Source organism: Stigmatopora argus, chromosome 3 (genome assembly GCF_051989625.1).
Source record: "Stigmatopora argus isolate UIUO_Sarg chromosome 3, RoL_Sarg_1.0, whole genome shotgun sequence".
Taxonomy (NCBI): Eukaryota; Metazoa; Chordata; class Actinopteri; order Syngnathiformes; family Syngnathidae; genus Stigmatopora; species Stigmatopora argus.
In genome coordinates, this window is record NC_135389.1 from 9,762,728 (window position 1) to 9,779,969 (window position 17,242).

At 40.7% G+C, this 17,242-nt stretch overlaps 1 protein-coding gene across 1 annotated transcript in view; it reads right to left on the bottom strand.

Annotated features, from left to right (window-relative positions):
- Window positions 1-17,242, bottom strand: part of cadps2 (Ca++-dependent secretion activator 2) — a 90,856-nt gene that overhangs the window by 62,613 nt on the left and 11,001 nt on the right. Inside the window, exons 2-6 of the mRNA XM_077595662.1 lie at window positions 15,398-15,511; window positions 5,883-6,215; window positions 4,100-4,180; window positions 3,205-3,438; window positions 2,687-2,808 (exon numbers count right to left, since the gene is read on the bottom strand). Coding sequence (XP_077451788.1) covers window positions 2,687-2,808; window positions 3,205-3,438; window positions 4,100-4,180; window positions 5,883-6,215; window positions 15,398-15,511 — 884 coding nt within the window. The remainder of the gene's footprint in view (window positions 1-2,686; window positions 2,809-3,204; window positions 3,439-4,099; window positions 4,181-5,882; window positions 6,216-15,397; window positions 15,512-17,242) is intronic.

Here is a 17,242-nt window from a genome sequence, read left to right on the forward strand (position 1 = left end):
CCGAGGTCAGGCGGGTGAACCACTAACCCACCAGGCATCGGATACGAAGATGAAATGTCAAAACGTTCTCCAACATATTTGCAGTTTCCATGGTAACTGAGTTGAGAAGGCGTTACTGGACCAACGCGCACTCCCATCCATATAAACATGCACATATACACTACCTCTGACCTCTAACCCAAAAATAGCATTTTCGGGTTCTAATAGTTCTATACAATGCTTTTGTTTGCATTTTATTTTTATTTTGAATCAAATGTTAAGTTTCTATTTCGGGCTTTTTTATTTCCTGATCTTTATTTTTAGCTTCTATTTGAGTTTGAGTTTGATTTATTTAATAAGGGACAGCACATATTAATGAACATATTCATAGTCATGTTAATTGTTTTTAAAAAAAAAAAATTTCATTTTCACAATATTGTAAAAAAATAGTTTCTATTAAAGAAGGTTTGATTCCTTTAGGTTTTATGTCAAGCATACATTCTAATTACTCAAGCTCAGTGTTTACATTAGGCTCTCTCTGATGGCATTGTACTCTGGTAATGATTTATAAAACTCCAATTCACCTGATTCAAAATGTATTTCTTAATATCAGGTTACATTTGTTTAAATACAGCTTTTCGTGTTGTGTTTTTCTGGGCTGTATATATTCTTGTTCCATTTTTTGATGTTCTGTTTTTTGACTGCAGGTCCGCTTTAGTCTAAGTTTATTTTAGATTGACTGTAGTTCTTTATGGTAGTATTAGGTAGGTTCTATTTTAAAGCTACTTTTTCTGTAAAATGGGTTCCATAGCTTTAGGTGGAGGTTTGTTATTATCAGTATTTATGTCTTCCGGGTCTACATCTTTTAGATTCTGTGACTCCACATATGAGATTGAATCAGGACAACCTCTTGTTCAATTTATTCAGGTTTCACCAGAAAGGATGAGATTGTGTTTATGCGGATGTGTATGTGATTATTAAATGTAATTTCTGTATAGGTGACATTTCGTTTTCTAAGGGTTTTTGTTGTGATTAGATCAAATGGAAGTTTATAATCACAGCTTATGCTGTTGTGTTACTAATTAAAAAAAATAACTGTAATAAGTGGCTGCTAAATGTAGCCAGGCTGAAGGAGCCCGTAAGAACAGGTAGGCACTTGTAATTGGGATATTCTGGGCGCACACAGTGTTGGTGGTGGAGGCATGAAAGGGCAGCCTCATTATTCCTTGGACCCCCACAGACCAGAAGGAAGCAAGCAGCTCACCATTTGAAAAGCAGAAACTAATGATTACAGGAAAAATTGAATACTTTTTCACTCTAAATGAATTGAGTATATTTAGAAATAGGTAGGAAGTCTACACAAGTTGCTGATGGATGGTCAAGAACAGTGGCGGGCCATCAGGGCCTTCAAGGCCTTCTCTGCTGGCCTAAGAAATATCTGAATCATATATTATATTTTGTCCATCAATACTTATTAAATAATTCCAAATTGTCTGTTAGCTTCCTTTCATTGCTTTCCCCCTGGTTGCACTGCTTACAGATGTGTTTTCATATTGAAGCATTTAACCAATCACATTTCAGCCATTATTTGTTGCCAGGGTCAGAAATCTGCCTCAAGGCCTTCACAATCAGTTCTGCAGGCTCTGCTGCATTAAACAAGTGTCGATAAGACTGTTGCTTTAACCAATCAGAATTCGATTTGGTGACACTAGGCCTTCTCGCAGGCGTAGGGATACGTCATCGCTTTCACCAACTATGATTGGCTAGTGATAGAGTAGGCGGGCCAAAGCCAGAGTGAGCAAACTCAACCCACAATGGCCGACGGAGGAAAACAAATGGATTTGGTTGCAGATTTGGTGGCAAAGCCATTTTCAAGACAGACTTTTCAAAAAAAAAAAAGCTGGACATCATTAAGAAAGGTCGGACACCTCCAAATCAAGCAAGCCTGTGGCAACCGGGAACGAACATTTTCAGCACAACATCGAATAAAAACGTATGCCAGAAATACGACAGGACAGGCTCGACTTTCAGCATTAGCTTCGATGGTGATAGAAAAGAAGGAGGAAAGAAAGGAGGATGGATAGTGTACAGATAAAAATGATTTTTGGTGAGTAAAATATGGCTATATTCCTAAATAATATTTAAATTGTATGAGGTTATTATTGATTTTTTTTTTTTGTGTCGCCGCTGTGGCTGCAGTAGAGGTTTTATAGCCATAAAATAGTTTTTTGAGGGTTGGATTGATTCGTTGAAGGTGCTACGAGAAAATGCACGGACCGCCACTGGTCAAGAATCAAGTATAACGCACTCGCAAAATTTTTTTGTACAATCTGTGGACAAATGCACATCAGAGGTAATAATATAACCAACAAATGGACTGAGCCATTTGAACTTCTTTACCCAGGTGTACACCTAAATAGTTTTTTGAAATAATATAATAATAATAGTATACCGCCAACTGAGTATTCCATGCACTTATTATATCATTTTTGTTCGTAATGTTAAACAGTTAAATCAAAGTACTTTGAAAGGTCTCAAACATCTACACATTCAAGAAACAATTCTAACCTTTCAAACACATGTAGGGCAACAGACAAGTACACTACCACAACAAAATATTAATACATGGAAACATGTAAATGGTAACATATAGAAAATGACTGTCACATCCACTGTTTTCCAGCAATTTGATGTCAAATTGACTCACTGTGGTCTGGAGGCTTCAGCCTGGTCTGTTTGCAGTTTCTCGCCTCCTTCTACCTCCATGGTGCAGTACACAATCCTGTTTGGAGCCACAGACTTAAGCCCCTGAACCTCCATGATCAGCACCTAAATAGACGTGACACAGAAGTCCATAGATCTTGTAGAGCTGGGTTATTGAGTTTGGTAGCCATGCACCGACAACCCTTGTCTCATACAGTAGATGTGCCTATTGTACTTGAAAAAAGTAATAAGTAAAACATGTGAAAAGTGAACTAATAATATGAAGCACACAAAGAGGAGTCATATTCAATAACACTAACCTTCTAAATTTCATGTCATGTGTGAATGACTCAAGGAACAAAATTTTCCAGACTAGGTATAAAAGTAATTGCTTTTTTGCGTACAATAAATCAAATGTTATATCATACTGCTTATCCCCTCATCAAAGAAAATATCTTTTTTCTGACAAATATTCATTGGAATTAACACGCAAAAGTAAATTTCCATTTAACCTGGACTCACTTCAAGTGTGAAGGAGAGCAACACATCAGACTTTGACAACACATTGACTTCATCAACAAGTTCCATGAAGGAGTTGTTGATGGAGGAGCGCTTGAGCTTCTGCTTGAAGTCAGGCCCTCCTTTGGACACGGGGAGGCTCTCAAGGTTGGCCATCAACAAGTTGATGGATGAACGCAGCTCCTCAGCATAGAGGCCATCCATGTCAGGTGACACGAACTTGGGGCATCTTCCCTCCTGTAAGACAAGCATTATCCATTATCAATTGTTAGCAAGCCGTTTGTGTTTTACCATTTTCAATGCTGTCAAACTCTTTGTTCTATAATTAAATGGGAATTCTAGATGAGTCAAAATCAGTGGACCGAATGACCCTTAATTCTGAGTTTCTATTCAATGCAAGCCATAGGTCCTTGAAACGTTGTTGTGTCTCCTTTTATGGTTGACTGGTCCCACCAATTTTGTGTATTTACGAATTAATGGTTAGCACGTCCACCTCACAGTCCTGAGACCAAGTGTTCAAACCAGGGCTATGGCCTTGCTGTGTGGAGTTTGAATGTCCACTTATTGAATTTTATCCAGGTATAGTCTGGTTTCATTCCACATCCCAAAAGCATGCATTGTAAGCCAATTGAACACTCCAACTTGTCTGTAGGTATGAGTGTGTGGGTGAATGGTTGTTTGTCACACTGTGCTCTGCAGTAACCAAATCAGGGTGTACATTGCCTGTCACCCAGTTAGCTGGGATAGTCTCCATCACCCATGCAATCGTTGTGAGGGTACGCAGCATGCAAAATGAATGAGCAAATTACATAACAGAAGCAGGTATAATTAAAAGTGGCTTCATTCTGGAATTGAATAGATTGTAAAGCGTATTGTGTTAGATTGGATTGCTTCTCACCCTGGAGATTGGTTCCACCAGCTGTAAACGTTCATCCAGCTCTCGGCGTATCTGAGCAGCCTGCTCGTCCACGTTGTCCAACTGAAATGTTCAGAAATTAAAACAAATATGATGAGCCAATCATTGGCAGATAAATAACAAACTACACAGGTGAATATTAGGATAATCAGAAAGCAGAAGTGACTGAAGAAAATCCTGATGAGTCGTTTCCCCTGGTGCTGTGAATTTAGCTATTGCTAGTAATTTAACATTATGTGGGAATATGTGCCAGGTTTCGTCAATTAGCACAAATTTTGGTCATGATTGGTCACCGAACAATTAAAGACCATCTCCAGCGGCATTATTTCCATCTAAACATTTGCTTCACATTAAATAACAGCATTCATCAATATGGGGTGGTTGGTTTTGTCCCAGGTCGGTCCTCAATGTGTGGAATTTGCATGTTTTCCCCGGCCTTCCGTGGGTTTTCTCCGTGTATTCCGTTTTCCTCTCACATCCCAAAAACATGCACTGTATACTGGGTCAACACGCTAAATTGCCCCTAGGTATGAGTGTGAGGATGAAAGGCTGTCCGTCTCCTTGTGCCCTGCGATTGGCTGGCCACCGATTCAGGGTGTCCCCCGCCTGTTGCCCAAAGTCAGCTGGGATAGGCTGCAGCACCCCGAGTGACTCTTGTGAGGATAAGCGGTACAGAAAAAGAATGAATTATATAACATTTAAAAGTGCACAACATCTACTAACCTGAAACCATTTCATCAAATCAGAATTCTCAACCTTCATGATTTTCACGGAAGGCCAAGCTATGTATGTTTGGAGAGTGACAGGGGAATCTACCAATCACAGTTGATTTTAAGTTGGGCTCACATCCCATGGGAAGGGTTAATGGTGGTGGCTGATGGTAGGAAGCTAGCTCTTGAGACATGGAATGTAACCTCTCTGCTACAGAAAGTGCCAGTGTATTGTGAAAAAGCATCCATTCCAACCTGAGGACAAGCAAGAAGATGACTCTAGACTAATAAAATGTTTTTAGGGGCTGCAGGGCTCGTAAAGGGATATATGGAGGTTGATGTACGGTTATGTTTACCAGCTTTTAGTACTTAGGAAGCTTTAACAGTGGAGGAGTACATCTCACCTTCCGTGGGGAAAAAAATACACAATCTGCACGGCATAATAAGGTGATCGTTGCAAGCCGTGACCAACACGGACTATGTGAAGAGAAGCAAATCAAGTGATTGGAAATACAATCAAAAACAAGACAGGTGAACAAGATGGAAACACTTGAATCAACAAAATTACCACATTTTGCTCTAGAAGGGGACAATTTGTGTCATGTACAAGTCTTTATATGGAAATGAGGCCTCTTCTAAATGCGGAAGAAAGTGGACATAATAGTACTCATCTCTTCAGTATTAGCCAGATGTAATACAAATCCAATGCAATGCTTCTGTCTCACAAAATTCAAAGAAGTTATTTTTCACTTTGTCTGTCTTTGACTCTAGAATGGTAGGATTTCAACATTATTCTGTAATCAGCCCCACTCGTATTTTTTTTCCCATTCATTTTATGAACCGATTATCCTTACATGGGCCGCGGGGGTGCTGGAGTTTATCCCAGCTAACAACGGGCACGAGGCAGGGGACACCCTGAATCGGTGGCCAGCCAATCGTACTATGGTTTGGTTAAATAATTAATTTCATTTCAAAAAGGTTACGTTCAAGTTTTATTTTTAAAAAATGTTGAAAGTTAATAGAAAATTAGATTTTAAAAATGAGAATAAAGCAACCTGGCAGGCGTTGTAGAGCAACTGGTGCTCGAACTTCCTGACTCCAAGGATGTGCTGAAACATCTCATATAGTTGCTCTTTGCTGAGGATCAGCTCTGACACCGTGCTAAGTTGTGCACGTTGGGGCTGCCGCCGCATGTCCTCGTCTCCCCTGTAGATAGCGTCGTATTTTGCGATCCAGGAGGTGAGCACCGTTTCTTTACTTAGGCCGTCAATTTCAGGGAGGCTGCGGACACGACGCTCGATGTTTTTCTTGAACACCGCACGGAAGTCGCTTGCCGAGCAGCTGCCGCTCTGTACCATGCGGCATACTCGTTCGGTCTTCAGGAAACCCTGAAAACAAAAGGAATCAATGCAAAATTAACATTAAAATAGAATATGACATTGTCCAACTAACACTTTTATGAAAAAAAAAGCTTAGTTTTATTACAACCTATTACTGCACTCTTAAAATGGTAGTTTTTTTTCTCCTGGTTTTGGAAAATATAATTCTTCCTGGGAAAAAGTATTGAGTATCTGAGTATAAAATTAAAACTTTTCACCTTAAATTCTAATATGGCTTAACCTTTCTTCAGTTTGCTATATTTTATTTTTTTATTTTAATGGATTTCAACTTTTAAAATTTTAACTTTTTTCTCAAAATTTTGACCTTCTGCCTATTCTGAAAAAATGTTTTTTTAATCCAACATAATTTAATTGATGACTATTTTTGTAATAATTTTAAAGTGAGATTTTAATTTTAGTTGCATAGGAAATATCTTTTTTCCTTTAGAAAATGAACCATGAAAATGCTGGTGTGTACCATTTTAGTCTTTCTATACAATTTCGGGAAAACAAAGGATATTGGGGTGCTCTAAATTTACAGGTTTTATGAATGTAAATGAGTAGTTTTAAATACAAACTCAATAGATACAACACCAAAAAAAGTGTGGCCTTAGTCCAAAAATGTTACTTTAAGACAGATTTTTCTGATGTGTGGTAGTAAATTTTGTTTATATAAAGTATTGTATGCCATGGAGAAAATGGCTTCATGTATTTTGTGAATGTCAGTGATTATTACTAATGAATAGAGCAGCAAGACGCCACCCCACCCCTTTCCCGCCGCTCCTTTTAATTGCCCTTTAAAAAGTCTACTCAATTATTTACATGACAGCAAAGCAAGAGAGCAAATTAAAACGGGCCCTATCGTTAAATGCTAAAATCAAAATTCTCTGTAACAGGTCTATATTATTGAACATCACAAGGTTCAAATAGGAGTTAGCGGGGAAAAAAGTATCTGAAAATCACTAATATGAATGAATGTTAACTGATCCCATATAAATTAAAACAAATGCTTCTTTATTGAAGGTAACAATTTTGAAAGAAGGTGAAAAGCATTCACCCGCTAAAAAACAGAGCATCTTGCAAAATATAGATTTCATGACCAAGCTAAATAACTATGAAGCAATGAACTAGTGAGCTAAATAAACAACAAACTAACTCATTACCCACCAGTCTACCCAATTACACAACTTAAATCACCAACATACATTCAACAAACCCAATCAATCGACAGGGCACTTAAATTTTGTAACTTCTCAGGTATAATTCCACAGTGCCATGCTGAAAAAATCGTTATCCTATGCATTTATTATACAGTCCCATGATTTATATCGATTCACCAAAAAAGAAGCTGAATTCCAATGTCTATTGTGGCAAATGAGTCATGTTCTCATGAATTAATAAAAGGACTTGCAACCTTCTGTGTGAAATGCATTGTGTCCAGAATGAAGGGATAATTGAAGCCATTCCAAATGGTTAAGTGCCTTCATCTACTAACTGCTGCCGTCAATTTCAGTCCCCTGCTGTGGTTTGACATGCTAGCGTTTTTATCACTCATAATCGAATGTGGACTTTAATTAGAATAAGGAGGTTGCACAAGCAGAAAAAAATAATAAAACTAACAAGTCCATGTAGATAAAAGCAAAGGCACCTTGCTAAAGGTAACAATCCTGGAATTAGGTGGAATGTACAGTGGTACCTCGACATACGATCGTAATCTGTTCCGAGACTGAGCTCTTATGACGAGCTTTTCGTAACTCCAGCGGACGTTTCCCATTGAAATGAATTGAAAACAAATTAATTCATTCCAACCCTCTGAAAAAACACCAAAAACAGGATATTGGATTGGAAAAAATGTTTTATTTCTTCTAATTCGCCATATATTGACAAAGTAATAAATTCCGAGTGGTTTAATAGTAATAAAATGTGTTTAATAGGAGTAAAATTAGACACATTTCGCGGAGGGTAGAGACAGCGACATACACGGAGGCGGGGGGAGGGGGGGATGTTCGGTGGGACTTTATCCACAACGCACTTGTAAACAAACAAATTTAAATTAACTTGTATAACTATATACAGACACTCAACGTTTAATGTAACTGCAAACAAAACTGAATTCTAATTTTGTTTTAATCTTTTTTACCTTACGTAGTTCTACGGGTTGACACCACCCGGACGCTCCGCCGAAGTCTTCAAAACTAACGCATCAAGAGTTGTTTGGAACTTGCCTCCCCTTCAAAATGTTTCGGAAATGACGCGTAATCCAAGCTTTAGAATTAGCGCGCCACATCACTTGTAGGTTCTCTTTCTTGATGTTGTGTGTCTTGAAGGCACGCGGGTTCTCCGCATTGTACACCAGTAGCGGCTTAATTTTACAGTCACCGCTCGCATTAGCACACAATGCTAGCGTTAACAACAAGACAAGCGTTAGGAAAGATAAGATGGCGGCGCGCACTGACGCAGCGGCTTCGAGCTCTCCAGTTCGGTGTCGTTCGTTATCTTACAGTCGCCAGGATTTACTCACTATCCGAAGGATATGCGATACATCCGATTTCTTAACACACTCTCCGGGATCTCCGTGGCTAGCCAGCCCACCAAAAGCACGTCGAAGGCGGCGAAGGGACAGAAAACAGAAGCGCGGATGCCGGGCGGGCCTTGCTGCTAAGCTGAAACAACAACCACACCGAGCACCGCTTCCTAGTATCCTTTTGACCAACGCCCGATCCATCACCCACAAAATGGATGAGTTGGAACTTCGTATTGCTACCAACAGCTTTGTTAGAAACTGTAATGTTATTATCATCTCAGAAACGTGGCTACACCCGCATATCCCCGACGCGGCGGTATCGCTAGCTAGCCGAACGCTTTTTCGAAACGACCGTTCAAAAGTATTAACAGGCAAAAGCAAGGGAGGAGGACTGTGCATGTATATACATAATGAATGGTGTTGTGACAGTAAAATTATTGACACTCACTGTTCCCCGGATTTAGAGTTATTAGCAATACGATGTAGGCCCTATTATCTACCAAGAGAGCTAAACGTCGTCATAGCAACGGCTATCTATATACCTCCGAATGCTAACGTTAACACGGCACTTAACCTCCTGCTAACGGCTGTAAACAAACAACAGCTTGACCACCCCGATGGAGTTTTTATTGTCGCTGGTGATTTCAACAAGGCGTGTTTAAAGACTGTTTTACCTAAGTTTATTCAATACGTAAATTGTAATACTAGAGGAGACAAAACTCTTGACCATGTCTATTCTAACATCAAACATGCTTATAAAGCCACTTCCCTCCCTCACCTAGCTGGATCAGATCACCTCTGCCTATCTCTCACCCCCGCTTACACTCCACTCCGGAGGCAAACAACGCCACAAATAAATATAATAAAAACTTGGCCCGACAACGCACTCTCTCAGCTGCAGGACTGTTTTTCCCGCACCAACTGGGAACTTTTTGTACACGACAACCTCCAGGACTACACGGACTCTGTACTTTCTTACATAAAAAACTGCATCGACAACGTCACTATAGATAAACGAATACGGGTTTTTCCTAACCAAAAACCCTGGATGACCAATGAGACACAGGCACTCATCAAATGCCGTAACTCCGCCTTTAGATCAGGGGACAAGATAAAATATAGCGCTGCCAGAGCTGAGCTGAAAAGAGGCATTAAAAAGGCCAAGGCAGCATATACCAAAAAAATTGAGGAGCACTTCACAGAAAATAACCCAAAGAAGATGTGGCAAGGAATACGACATATTACCAACTACAATAACAATAATATGTCTGTTAATGCAGATGCCTCACTAGCGGAGACATTGAACCGTTTCTTTGCCCGCTTTGAGACTGACAAATCAGACCCAGTCTCAACACCCCCACCACCACCCTGCAGCAATACACTGACGTTCCGGGAACAGGAAGTGAGACTGGTAATGCGGTCTGTGAACACCAGGAAGGCTACGGGCCCAGACGGAGTACCTGGGAAGGTGCTCAAAGCCTGTGCTGACCAGCTGGCTGGAGTCTTCACAAATATTTTCAATTGTTCCCTGCAACTATCCATCATTCCATCTTGTCTGAAATCTGCCACCATCATCCCTGTCCCCAAAAAGCCAACCATTGGCAGCATGAATGATTATAGGCCTGTTGCCCTCACGCCTGTGATCATGAAGTGCTTTGAAAAGTTGGTAGCCCGTCATATCAGGAATACAATCTCTCCCTCAATTGACCCTCACCAGTTTGCTTATAGAGCAAACAGGTCCACTGATGATGCTATTGCCATTGCTCTTCATACAGCACTGAGCCACCTGGAACACCCTGGGAACTACGTGAGGATGCTCTTCATTGACTATAGCTCAGCCTTCAATACCATAAAACCGGACATTCTGACTGACAAACTCTCCCACCTTGGACTATCCTCTTCAATCTGCTCCTGGATAAAGGACTTCTTGACCAACCGACCACAGACTGTTAGACTTGGTCCCCACCTCTCTTCCTCCATTACACTAAGCACTGGCTCCCCTCAAGGCTGTGTACTGAGTCCTCTTCTGTACTCCCTGTACACCTACGACTGTACACCCACCCACCAGTCCAACGCCATCATCAAATTCGCTGACGACACCACTGTGGTCGGACTCATCTCAGGAGGGGATGAGTCGGCTTACAGAGATGAGGTCAACAATCTCACACTGAACACCACGAAAACTAAAGAAATAATCTTGGACTTTCGCAAACACGGCACAGATCTGGCCCCACTCCTCATAAATGGAGTATGTGTAGACAGGGTCCAGTCCTTTAAATTCCTGGGGGTCCACGTCACGGACAAGCTCTCATGGTCTACAAACATCACGGCAGTGGTGAAGAAGGCTCAGAAACGACTCCATTTCCTCAGGGTACTGAGGAAGAACAACTTGGGCACCAATCTTCTGATAACCTTCTATAGAACCACTGTAGAGAGCATCCTGGCGTACGGCATCACAGTGTGGTACGCTGGAAGCACGGCGGCAGACAAAAAGGCCATGCAGAAAGTGATTAACACTGCCCAGAGGATTGTCGGCTGCTCTCTGCCCTCACTTGAAGACATTGCCAGCCCTCGTTACCTCAGCAGAGCCAAGAACATCATAGGGGACCCTTACCACCCTGGTCACAATCTGTTCCAGCTGCTGCCCTCTGGCAGACGCTATAGGTCCCACAAAGCACGGACAAATAGGCTTAAGGACAGTTTTTTCCCCACATCCATCAGAAATCTAAACTCGCGCTAACATAACACACATTCCCTTCTGCGGTATATGAACAGATGTTTGGTTGGTGATCTGCCTCCTACTAGCTGACTGAAGTAAGGTAAGTGGAAGACAGTGTGAGGTAAGCGGAATGACAAATTACAAGTCCGTAACTTACACTTATTTAGGTCTTTTGCCGATTAAACGTAGCTTATGGAGAAGCACCATCAATTTCGTCACACGCAGTTTCTGCGTGTGATGACAAGTAGGCTTTTTGTGTTGTGATAATGACGACATGGCCTATGTCCGATTATTATTATTATTAAGCAGTCCTTCATAGGTTTGTGTCCCGGTAATGCCTTCTCCTCTGCCACGATGAATGTCCGCCTGGGCATCTTTTTCCAAAAAAGACCAGTTTCATCACAGTTGAAAACTTGCTGCGGGATGTAACTTTCTTGATAAATTCCACTGCGGCTTTCGAATTGGAACTCGCAGCTTCCCCGTGTCGGATTACCGAGTGTACTCCAGATCTTTTTTTAAATTTTTCGAACCAGCCATGACTCGCTTTAAAGCAGTGGTCTCAAACCGGTCCTCAAAGGGCCGCAGTGGGTGCAGGTTTTCATTCCAACTCAACAAGAGGATACCTTTTGCAAGTGTAATCAGTTAATCAGTTGATTGCAGCCAGGTGCTACTTATTTTAGAAGACACCTGATTGGTTAAAATGTCGGCACTGGATCGGTTGGAACAAAAACCAAGACCCACTGCGGCCCTCGGCGGAATCGGTTTGAGACACCTGCTTTAAAGGGTTCTGAAGTTGTTGAACGCTCTCCTTTTGTTGTTATCAAATCCATGTAAATTCCGCTGGCTTTTTCACATATGGTTGACTCGGTCACGCTATCTCCTGCTAATTGTTTTTCTTTTATCCACAATAAAAGAAGGTTCTCCATCTCGTCGTGAATGTCACTGCGCCGGTGGGAAATTATAGTTAGTCCCTTGGAATACCTCTTCTCCTTAATTGCGTCCTTCTGCTTAAGGATGGTGGATATAGTTGACGGATTCCTCTCGTATTGCCAAGCGAGCTCGGTAACACGTACCCCACTTTCATATTTTTCAATTATTTCGCGTTTCATGTCCATTGTCAACGGTCGCCTTTTCTTTGTAGAACTCTGCCGATCCATAGTATTGTTTACCTGGTATGTAAATGTAGACCAACGTGGGGGAAAAAAGCGGTTGTGGAAATGCAAAGTCCGCCCAGTGCTTGTAGATATATTTTATACACGAAAGAAATGCAAAAAAGACAGTGCCATGGCCACCTGGCTTGGTCACATCCCGAAATTTTGATTGTATCTCGGGCGAATTATTCGATTGAAATTTCCGTCGTAAGACGAGCATGTCGTATGACGAGGTACAACTGTATAGGTTAGATCAGTTATAGTCATCAGAGCAAATTGTGCCGAGTAACCAAAAAGCAAATGTAAAAATACATCAAACTAAACATGCACAAGCCAAAAAAAAAACAATCAAATAAAATTAAATTAAAAAAAAGTCTTGTAAGCCTGATTACCTAATCAAAAACTTATAAAAGCCAACTGTCAATCTAATGTAACAAACACATTTAAAGTATCTTAAAATCTATGAATTGACTAACTGAACCACTCTCTAACCAACCAACAACTATTTATCAGAGGAAAGAGACTTTGTATGGGGAGATGGATGGAGAGGGAGACAGAAAGAGACGAAGACAGACGGAAAGAGACGAAGACAGACAGAAAGACAGAGATTTCTCCCCTCTGGTATCAGCAAATGTCAAACACCTGAGGAGCAGGCAGGACTCCTGCTGTATACAACATTAAATTACTGCTACAGCACAGGGGGTTCCACACTTAAATATCACTGTTAACCCATTTGGGGGTTGTGGTGGGAGCTAAAAGGTCTCTCCAAAGTGCTTATTTCTAAAGAAGACTATTATTTTTTCTCACATTTTTTTGCCCCCAACAACACTGTTTTGCCATTGTTGACCAACCCAAGTATTAGGTCAGGAAAGTTAAGTTTTGGATAGAGCGCCCAGGTAGGATAGAGGTTCAAAATTTGGGTAAACCGGGCTCCTACGTGGATTAGGCACAGAACTACCGTATTTTCACGACTATAAGGCGCGCATAAAAGTCAAAAAAATTATCCAAAATAGACAGGGCGCCGTATAATCCAAAGCTTTGTATATGGACCAATACTAACATTGTTATCACGATAAAATAAAATAAATCAGTCGATAGGACAACTACGGAAACCAGCCCCCGACTCTACTATTTTCCCGTGGATAAAGTACTGCGCAGTGACTGCTGGGATATAGAGTTCTTAATACACCCAGTTCTTCAATACAGTTAGCATGATGGCGACCACACTAATTTGGTGCTGGCCGTCATTTCGGCTGTATTTACAAAAGAAATCCTGCCGCTAAATGTTGGCGTCAACAGAGCATTCAAAGCTAGACTGTGAACTATGTATATATATTATATATAATAACTCGGAGCTTGCCGTCATTCCCGGAGGCTTAAGAACTACAACCGCGGGACCCAGCGTTTTGGAAGACTCATCTGGGCAATTGTTTAATTCGGACACAGAAAATGAGGACTTTGATGGATTTGTGGGTGATGATGACGTGAGTAAGTTGTAAAATGTCTAAATAAAGTACAACCGAACTCAGTTTTGCTTCCGTTGCCTTTTTAAAGTGTGTTTTTAGCGTGTAGGTGTTGCGCGCAAGAACTATATTTCCCAGCAGTCACTGTGCACCGGAACCCGGAAATAAGCTGCTTCCGGTAGCCAGCGCTATTGCGTTTCAATGTTCATCCATATATAATATATATGCGTCTAATGAAATGGTGCGTGCTTTGTGTGTCTAAAATACAGAAATAGCACTCGTTACTGACACTGCGGCGTAAAATACGATGCGCCAAATAGTCGTGAAAATACGGTATATGTGCAGAGCCTCTACACAAGCTTATGCACGATGAAGATCTAGTTAACATATGAGTTGTTTCAACAGGAAATTAAGTCTAGGGGTTCCTAAAGGCAACAGTATTTCTCGAATACAATTGTATATTCTGGCTTTCAAGAACAATAGAAAAAAGGCTTTTGATAGATGATTTTCTATATGCAAATTCGAAACCGAAATTATGATACTGTGTCTACAGGCATAGAATGTATGTTTCAAATAAAGGACAGGAAGTGACTACTCCGTGGCCGATCTCTGCCATTTTCCATCTATTTATCACGCCTTCCATGGCTTTTTCGCTCTGAGCTCTATTTCGGATTGTCGGAATGAGGAGGGGTTTACTACTGCCATCAATTCTGTCTACCATTAGGCCAGCTTCATGCCACATTTCACCCAGTTTTAAGTGTCGGGCACGCAAATGAAGCGCACCTCCAAGCAATATGTATGTGTGTGTGTTCACTTGGCTGCAGATAGTGGTGGAGTCATATAGGCCACACTTGTATAACAGATATTGATACTCTGGCCCAACATTAGTCAAAATGTAACAATATGTAGACGCCAGAGTTAAAAAATGAAGAAAAACAAAAATATTGTGGCAAGTCCGGTCCTCGAAAGTCTGTTTTCCATGTCTCCCTCCACCAACACACCTGAATCAAATAATCGGCTTCGGTATGGAGCTTCTGGACAGCTCGCTGATGAGTTGATCATTTGATTCAGGTGTGGTAGAGGAGGGTGATATGGAAAACAGACTGGATAGTGTATCTCGAGGACCGGACTTGACCACCCCTGCTGTAGAGCATGTAGTTAGTTCCCTATGTGCAGTGTGGTATGCGACTTTAGGAAGCAGCTGCTCTGGGTTCATGGAACAAAATTCCAAGGTTATCTGGGGGAAGAAAATTATACGGCAACAATCTGATCCAACATGGTTTGGAAAAGCTAGTAGGTGGGCAAAAAAGAAAGGAAAAGGGATGTGGTCTTACCTCATAGTAACTCCTCACGGCATTGCAGAAGGCTTCGTCAGCCATAATTTGAGTTTCCCCATTGAGAAATGCCTGGAAACGGTCCTTGATTGCTTGGAGCTGCTGCCTGTTCACCTGAAACCCAAGCACAACAATAGTTAATAAATACAGAGGTCTTTTTCCTGAATAGAGTGCTTTTTATTTCATTAAAAACATGAATTTTAATAAGGAAAGTTGATTTGGTAAAGATAAGTTATAACTCTGTCATGGTCTATGTAAAATAACATTACATACTATTTTCCTTGGACACCTTTGATTGGAAGTGGAGGAAGTGTGTTGTTGCGAAGCAACGTATAGTTTTTTTTTTTTTTTTTAAGTCTAGTGATACATATTGAACATCAAAATGACATACATGAAGACTAATGCTCTTTCTGGGTGTTGATTCAGAGCAGCCATGTGGTGGATTCTTACTCGACTATCATCTATCACTTGGCCCGGCTCCCCCTCACACTTGTACACGCATGCATAAATTTCCAGCAATAAAGTACTGGCTGCAAGCAGTGCATAAAATACATATTTACAAAAGGGGAAAAGAAAATAATTGTCATAAATCTGCGGGGTCCTGCAGGTATGAGGCTGCTCGATGATGCATATGCATGAGCCACCATCAGCCACGAAAATGAAAACATTCTTCTCTTGTTGTTGCTGTGGAGTCAAAGTATGGCACTATGAAAATAAGTGATACCATGGTTTTGCAGCTGTGAACCTTTTCCAAACCTTCACTGGCTTTTTCAAGGAAGTTTTTTAATTTTCTAAACACAAAAAAAACATGCTTAAAACTATATTAAGAACTACGGCAGGGGATGTTTTTTTCCCTTAATCCTGAGGTTTTTGGACCTGGAAAAACAATGACCGAGACACCTTTTGGAGCCTGGAATGGCTTGCCACTTCCCCCATTTAAGAGCTTGAGCAAATATCACCGTGAATTTAGCTTACCAAACATAGTGGGGTTACCATGCCCTCATAGGGAAATCAGACCTCGCACAGCCCCATGAACCTAAAAAAATGCATCTAATTTTCAAAGGGCCTACTTGACAGCAAGCTATTAACTTTGGCTTTCTCATGGTGTGGCCAATTTTATCCTCATTTTTCTCTGGAGTCGCATTTTCTATATCTTAAAAAGGTGTACACAGATTTATATCATCTATGAGAATTGCTCAACCCTGCTATCGAAGTGGTAGGTTTTTAATTTTTAATTAAAATACCTGGGAACTCTATCTCTTGGGAAAGAAGTCAAATTTAATCTAATTTCTCTACTCTTCAGATAGGAATATTTCTTCTCTATTTGATGCAAGATTCTGTGTTTTTTGCCTCTTTCCAGGTGAGAAAGAAATACAGAAATAAACATGGATTTGTCTCAGGGGGTCTATCATGAGACTATCTGGACGATAAAAAAGATGCAGGTGGGGGTGTTGAATCACCCCCGGGAATCATGAAGCAAGATGAGACTATTTCTTATCTAGGTGGGCCGCATCAATGCAATAAAATGTTTTTTTTATGTCTGAAAATTAGGAAAACAGTCTATAAAATGTTAGAACAGTGAAAAGGGACGTTAAAGACTCTTGCTTAAGTACAATATCAATATAGGAAAAACACTGCTAAAAAGACTGATACTAATCTACAGTAGTTCAGTAGATTGATTAATCATCCATTACCGGACATTGGCCACAGGATCTGGCTCCTCTGGCTCCAGAGAGGAGGAGTTCACATTGATACCCCATTTGAAACTGCTCGATTTTACCTTGTACAAACTTTGGATTTAGATTGAGGCAGATTTTTTTTATATCAAAGATAAATTTTGAGGGG